This window comes from Cebus imitator, unplaced genomic scaffold, assembly GCF_001604975.1.
Source record: "Cebus imitator isolate Cc_AM_T3 unplaced genomic scaffold, Cebus_imitator-1.0 Scaffold189, whole genome shotgun sequence".
Taxonomy (NCBI): Eukaryota; Metazoa; Chordata; class Mammalia; order Primates; family Cebidae; genus Cebus; species Cebus imitator.
In genome coordinates, this window is record NW_016107504.1 from 815,111 (window position 1) to 822,339 (window position 7,229).

Here is a 7,229-nt window from a genome sequence, read left to right on the forward strand (position 1 = left end):
AGTAAACACACCGGATCAGTAGTGTCAGTAGAACTTCCAAATATATTCAGGTGATTAACAACGTCCTTGAGATCTTGGGCCATTTGTTTCAGCTGAGCATCTATACTTTCTGCTAATCTGTAACTGAAAAGGCAAGTGAAATAAAGGGATTAACAAAAAGTGTTTTCTCCACTACCTTGTTATTGACATATAAACATGACACTGCCAATTGGATTTGTCCCAATTCCCCTATCTTTTCAGTGGATCTCAGTTATGACCAATGATATATTTTCATGAATGCAGCATTTGTGACCTTATTATTACCATATTCTAAAAAAACTCCAAATGAGAAGGCTTTTATCTACCTTGCCATTTTTACCATCACCTATTCATCCTCTAGGTGAATGCTGTGGGATCTGTAGAGCAATGGAACCCTTTAAGGTGTCAAAATACACCTACAGGACATTTACATACGAAAGAGAAGTTACTTAGGGTTTGGCAATATTCAATAAATGCTGAGATGTCTTCAATGATTTTGAATACACAAATTTTCAAAATAGAACCTCATATAAATATACTCCATCAGGCAAAAAAAGATGTTTTGAGAATAAGCTTCACAATAATCAAAGATAGACAAATCTGTTCACAAGATACTTAAATTCTCAAGATTTCTACCCAAACTACACACACAAACACACACACATACACACGACCCAGTCAATAAACATGTTTATGAGAATTAAAGTGGCCAAAGGATTTTTCAACCTTAATGTGTATAAAAATTAAAAGAGTCAATTAGATTTGTGATAACTACTGCCTTTCTATGGCATAGTACTTATGCCATAGAATTAGTTGCCTAGATGGTTGAAGATTCTGGCGAATATTTCATCACAATATAAATCTGGGCCGGGTACAGTGGCTCACGCCTGAAATCCCAGCACTTGGAGAGGCCGAGGAGAGTGGATCACGAGGTCAAGAGTTTGAGACCAGCTTGGCCAACATGGTGAAACTCCATCTCTACTAAAAATACAAAAAATTAGCCAGATGTGGCGGTATGCACCTGTAATCCCAGCTACTCAGGAGGCTGAGGCAGGAGAATTGCTTGAATCCAGCAGGCAGGGGTTGCAGTGAGCTGAGACCGCACCACTGCACTTCCAGCCTGGGTAACACAGCAAGAATTCATCTTGGAAAAAAAATATATGCGTGTGTGCGTGCGTGCGTGTGTCTGTGTGTGTGTGTGTGTGTGTGTCTGTGTATAAATCTGACTACCAAAGAGCAACTAGAAAGGAACCAATGTCTCAAATATTTATTTTAACTACAGTTAGGATCTTATGGCCAAAAATGTAACTACATGTTTAAAAACAAATGCATAGAAAACAATACAAAGAAAAGAAAAATTCACAAAGGTTGAAATACAAAAGCAGAAACTGATTTAAGTTAGTACAGATTAGTTGTAGTTACCACATTTAATGCTGCCACAAAAAAGTTAACTTGCAAGTATATTAAAGATAAGCCCAGTCTTAACTCATAATAAGTCATTGATAAAAATGAGTCAAATTTAGTCTCAATCTAACTTATGTTGCACATTCATACAAATTCTAATACTTAATAAAATATTTCTCAGTTCCAGAGAAATAAAGTTACTTTGGGAACATTGGCACTGTATTGACAGGAGGTAAAGACTGAAGAGCTCACAAATAAAATATAGTCCTCCTAAGACATTGACCAAATCATTCCATTTTTGAAAGCTATACAGTTTGCCTCCATATTAACAAACTGCCTTTAAAATAACAAATTATTTATCACTAAAGCAATTGCATGAACATTAGTTTTAGCAGAATCAACATAAATAGGAGACCACGAATATCCCACAATACCATGACACCACACACATAAAATTTGTACTTCTAATTTAAGAACAAATTTGACAAAGACAAAAACTTTACGATGAACATGCATAAGGCTGAGAGTAATAACAGTACACAGAATGCTATAAAACAAAATTGCCAGAATTATTTTCTCATTTGCAAGCATCTAGAAAAGTCAGCAGAAAACAGTCAAACAAATTGATAAATGTCAACTACAAAAGCTTGTCCTTTTCTACCGATTTGTATTCCTTGCCTTCCGATTTGACTTTTCCCCTCTGTTCCTGGAATGTTCTCATAATGCATAAGTCCTGTCCCATTCTTAGATCTTTATTCAGTTACTTACGTCTCCACACGCTCCTCATCTGCATGCTGCAGATAATGAAGTCCACTCTGGTCACTCACAGACTCCTCTAAATAAGTCAACAGAAATTCTAGTTCCTGCTGCTGTGACAGGATAAAATCCAATTCTTGTTCCAACCTGAATAAAATAAGTTAATAAAAGGGCTGATGAAAGGAATTTGGAGGGACAAAAAAAAAGTTAAGAAACTACAGAAGGAAAAAAACACTGAATAAAAAAATAGGTCTTTAATCTCTCAATCTGGGAAATCTAAATTTCTACCTTTTCTGATCCAGTTTCACTTTGTTCACTTCTCCATGTAAAATACAAATCTATAAACAGAAATAAGAATACAATAATATAAAAATTTAAATTTATATAATAATTTTAGAGCGATATTAATTTTCTCACACATACTTTAAATATGAAAAATTTCCTTTCACTCAGGGTACTTATTACCTAAGGAATATATTTTGAGCTTCTCACCAATATTGGAATAGAAAATTAACCACAGGGCTGGGTATGGTGGCTCATGCCTATAATCCTAGCACTTTGGGAGGCTAAGGCAGGAGGATCACTTGAGCCTAGGAGTTTGATACCAAATTAGGCAACACAGTAAGACTCAATCTCTACTAAAAACACACACACAATTAGCTAGGGGTGCTGGTGTGACCCTGTGGTCCCAGCTACTTGGGAAGCTGAAGTGGGAGGATTGCTTGAACCAGGCAGATTGAGACTGCAGTAAGCTGTGATCGCACCACTGTGCTCCAGCCTAGGTGATACAGCAAGACCCTGTCTCGAAAAACAAAAACATAAACAAAACAACAACAACAAAACACAGGTCTGTTCTCTTGTGTTCATCTGCAAATACTTGTACAATGTAGGTAGATTAATGAAAATATCTTCTTACCATCTCACCATTTTCAATCAATGTACGGTCCCAAGCATTGACCTGAGTGGCCTGGAGAAGAAAGCACTTCTCTTGATCTTCCAGCTCAAGGTTCCACTCATTTACAAGACCCTCCAGTTGAGCATATGTCATCACAGGAGTTGGTACCACACTAAAACACAAAAGGATGCAGGATGATCCAATAATCATACTTTAAAAAGTGTGATCAGATTTTAAGAACACAGGAGAACTCTGAGAAGAAAACAGCATGTAAGGAGTTTCTCATACCTGCTCCCAAAGAAAACAACCATAACTGGTAAAGATGTTGAAAAAAAAAAAAACCCTCAAAGTCACATAAAATTATCCTAGGGGAATATAGTAAATGAAGATTTATTAAGAAAACTACTAAATCATAGCAAGAAGAGTTAAAGTCTGTGCCACAATCTATTACTTCTCTTCCCCTCATTGTAGTTCAGCATAACAGAAGCTCCTTTGTGGGTAAGCATAGCTAAGGAGATAGGATTCTCTCTCCCCTAGCTCTTAGTCAAAGTGACCCATTCCCTGTCTGAGTAGTATCCACTAGAGAGTGGGCATTCCCCACTGGGCAGAATCATGCAGAACTCCAATTCCCCTGCCACATGGTAACAAAAAAGGCTCAGCAACTAGCTGATCTTTGATCCCTTGACCCACAGAGCCAATCAATGCTGATTCCTCTGCTGGGGCAGTGTTAGCAGGGCTCAGTGGGAAGGTAATCATCAATTCCCTACCTGGCAGACACAGGCACAGTTCCAATTCCTCTATCAGGGATCCAGTGACAAGCTGAACCTAAATCCCTACCCAGTAGCAACAAGGCTCAATGAGGTAGAGTCAGGCAGGGTTAGTCACCATTAGGCTTCACCTCTTGCCTCTGGGTGTCAGAGACACCCAGTGGGGGACTGGGTCTCTATACCCATCCAGCATCATTACAACTGAACAAGGGAATTCAAGTTGGAGGTTGTAGGGATCCCACTTCCTACCACCCATGGGGTCAGCAATACTCAATGAGGAGCCTGACCTCTACATCCACCGGCAAAGCCAAGACTAAATGAGGTAGAGTAAAGGACGCCTAGTCAGCACTTTGTCCCCCTTCTCCCATGAGCCTGTGTCAGTTGGGCCCAGTAGAGAGATAAGCCTCCATACCAACCAAGGAGGCTGCAAGAAGTGATATGAGGCATAGTAGTTGACATCCTGCTTCTTCCCTCCCCTGTATCAGTGGGGCCAACAGGAAGCTGAAATTCTGCCTCCACCTGCAGCAAATAAGCAGTATGAGACAGCACTCCACTTCCCCTTGATCTGGGGGCTCCAGGGCCCAGCCAGGAGCTGAACTTACATCTCCACTTACTGGCAATAAAGTGGTAGCATGTTGTGTTCACCTTTCATGAGGGATGAGTCAGTGGGGCTAAGCAGGGAGCAGTTTCCATACCATCCATCTTCATTAAGACAGCATGAATAAGTGCACCCCTTTTGCTGGAGTAGTGTAGGTAACATCCAGTGGGAAACTGAACATACAAACACACCCACCCCTTGTACTACATGTCAATAAAGAGATGCTTGATGAAAAAAAAGATGGAAATAGGACCTAAACTTTCCTAAGATAATAGACAAAATGTCCAGGATAAAATTTTAAACATTACCCATCATATGAAAACCCAGAAAACCCACAACTTGAAAGAGGAAGGACAATCAATAGGTGCCACCACTGAGAAGTATCAGATGTTGGAATTATCTTAAAAGAATTTTAAAGCTACCATAAAAAAAAGCCTCAAACAAGCTGTTTCAAATTTTCTTTAAACAAATGAAAAAATAGAAAATCTCAGCAAAGAAATAGAAATTATGAATAACAACCAAATGAAAAATATAGAACTGAAATGTAAAATAACCAAAATAATAAGCACACCTAAGGAGTTTTATAAGAGAATGGAGTCAACAGAGGACAGAATCAGAAAACTTGATGACAAACAGAATTTACAGAAAAACAAAGAAAAAATTTGCAGAAGCAAATGAAAAAAAGTCTCAAGGACTTGGAGGACAATAATAAAAGAGGTAACATTTGTATAAATAATAGTTTCAGAAAGAGAGGAAAGAGAGAATGGGCCAAAAAAGTCTTAAAAAAAATACAGATTGAAAACTCTCAAAATTCATCAAAAGATATAAACTCATAGATTCAAGAAGCTGGACAAACCCTAAACAGAATAACTTAAATCCATGCTAAGATACAAAATAATTAAACTTCTGAAAACTACAGATAAAGAAAAAAAATCTTGAAAGCAACCAGAAAGAAAAAAAATGCATTACTTAAAAGGGAATATCAGTTTAGATGACAGCAGATTTCCCATCTAAAACCATGGAGGCTAGAATAAAGTAACACAACATTCTTCAAGAACTGAATGAAAAAAAGTGTCAACAATGACTTCTGTATCTCGTGAAAATGTCCTTCAGAAATGAAGGGAGAGTTAAAGATATTCTCACACAAAGTCAAATCAAGATTCTCAGCAAACTGACACAAGAACAGAAAATCAAACACCGCATGTTCTCACTCATAGGCGGGTGTTGAACAATGAGAATACACGGACACAAGGAGGGGAGCATCACACACTGGTGTCTGTCAGGGGGAAATAGGGGAGGGACAGTGGGGGGTGGGGAGTTGGGGAGAGAGAGCATGGGGAGAAATGCCAGATACAGGTGATGGGGAGGAAGGCAGCAAATCACACTGCCATGTGTGCACCTATGCAACAATCTTGAATGTTCTTCACATGTACCCCAAAATCTAAATTGCAATTTAAAAAAAAATGAAACACAAGCAACTCTGTAACAACAACAACAAAAAAAGATAATTTGTTGCTAGCAAACCTACCCTTGAAGATTAGTTAAACAGAAAGGAAATGAAATCAGAAGACCTGAAACATCATATAAAGCAGCGATCCCCAACATTTTTGGCACCAGGAACTGGTTTTGTGGGAGACAATTTTTCCACAGACGGTGGGAGGGGCCTGGGGGAGAATCATCAGGCATTAGATTCTCATAAGGAGCACACAATCTAGATTCCTTGCATGTGCAATTTACTATAGGATTCGTGCTTCTATGAGAGTCTAGTATCTGACCTGACAGGAGGCTGAGCTCAGGCAGTAATAATGCATGCTTACCTGCTACTCACCTCTTGCTGTGTGATCAGGTTCCTAACAGGCTACAAATCAGTACTGGTCTTTGGCCCAGGGGTCGAGGACCCTTGATATAAAGGAAGGAATATCAAATGGGTATAGACAAGGGTAAATATACTATTCTACTTCTCATGAGTTTCTTAAATCATTTGATGGTTGAAGTAAAAATTATAACCCCATGTGATGTGATAGTCAATTACACAGAAGAAATGGCTGAGATAACCATACTTAAAAGCTAAGAAGGGTAAAAGGAATTAAATGGAATTAAGGTTTTTACACTTCACTGAAAGTGGTAAAATGTTGGTATGGCTACACTGCTGTTAAGTAATGCATGTATCTGTAATACCTAGGGCAACCAGTAATAAAGCTATACAAAATACTGTATTTAAAAACACTATAAACAGAAAAAGATTACCCCCTCAAATATTCAACCACCCACAGAAGGGTTCAAAAAAAAGGAAAGAGAAGAACAAAAATTAAAGGCAACAAACAAATAAAATGGCAGAATAATTACCTTAAATATAAATGTGCTAAATATACCAATTAAAATACAGAGACTGGAAGAGTGGATAAAAAATGATCCAACAATATACTGTCTATAAGAAATTCACTTCAAATACAAGGATATATTAATAGACCGTTTGAAAGCAAAAGAATGAAAAGATTGTAGCATGCAAGGTTCATTTCTAAAAAAGAAATAGTGGCTGGACGCAGTGGCTCATGCCTGTAATCCTAGCACTTTGGGAGCCCAAGGCGGGTGTATCACAAGGTCAAGAGATCGAGGCCATCTTGGCCAACATGGTGAAACCCCATCTGTACTAAAAAATACAAAAATTTGCTGGGTGTGGTGACGCATGCCTGTAGTCCCAGCTACTCAGGAGGCTGAGACAGGAGAATTGCTTGAACCCGGCAGGCAGAGGTTGCAGTGAGCTGAGATCGCACCACTGCACACCAGTCTG

The 7,229-nt window shown here is 38.6% G+C and overlaps 1 protein-coding gene across 2 annotated transcripts in view; it reads right to left on the minus strand.

The window, feature by feature from the left end:
- Positions 1-7,229, minus strand: part of NUP62CL (nucleoporin 62 C-terminal like) — a 67,464-nt gene that overhangs the window by 24,048 nt on the left and 36,187 nt on the right. For both annotated transcript variants that reach the window (XM_017546449.2, XM_037744940.1), the window contains 4 exons: positions 3,095-3,245; positions 2,467-2,516; positions 2,191-2,325; positions 12-123 (listed from right to left, as the gene is read on the minus strand). In XM_017546449.2, coding sequence (XP_017401938.1) covers positions 12-123; positions 2,191-2,325; positions 2,467-2,516; positions 3,095-3,245 — 448 coding nt within the window. The remainder of the gene's footprint in view (positions 1-11; positions 124-2,190; positions 2,326-2,466; positions 2,517-3,094; positions 3,246-7,229) is intronic.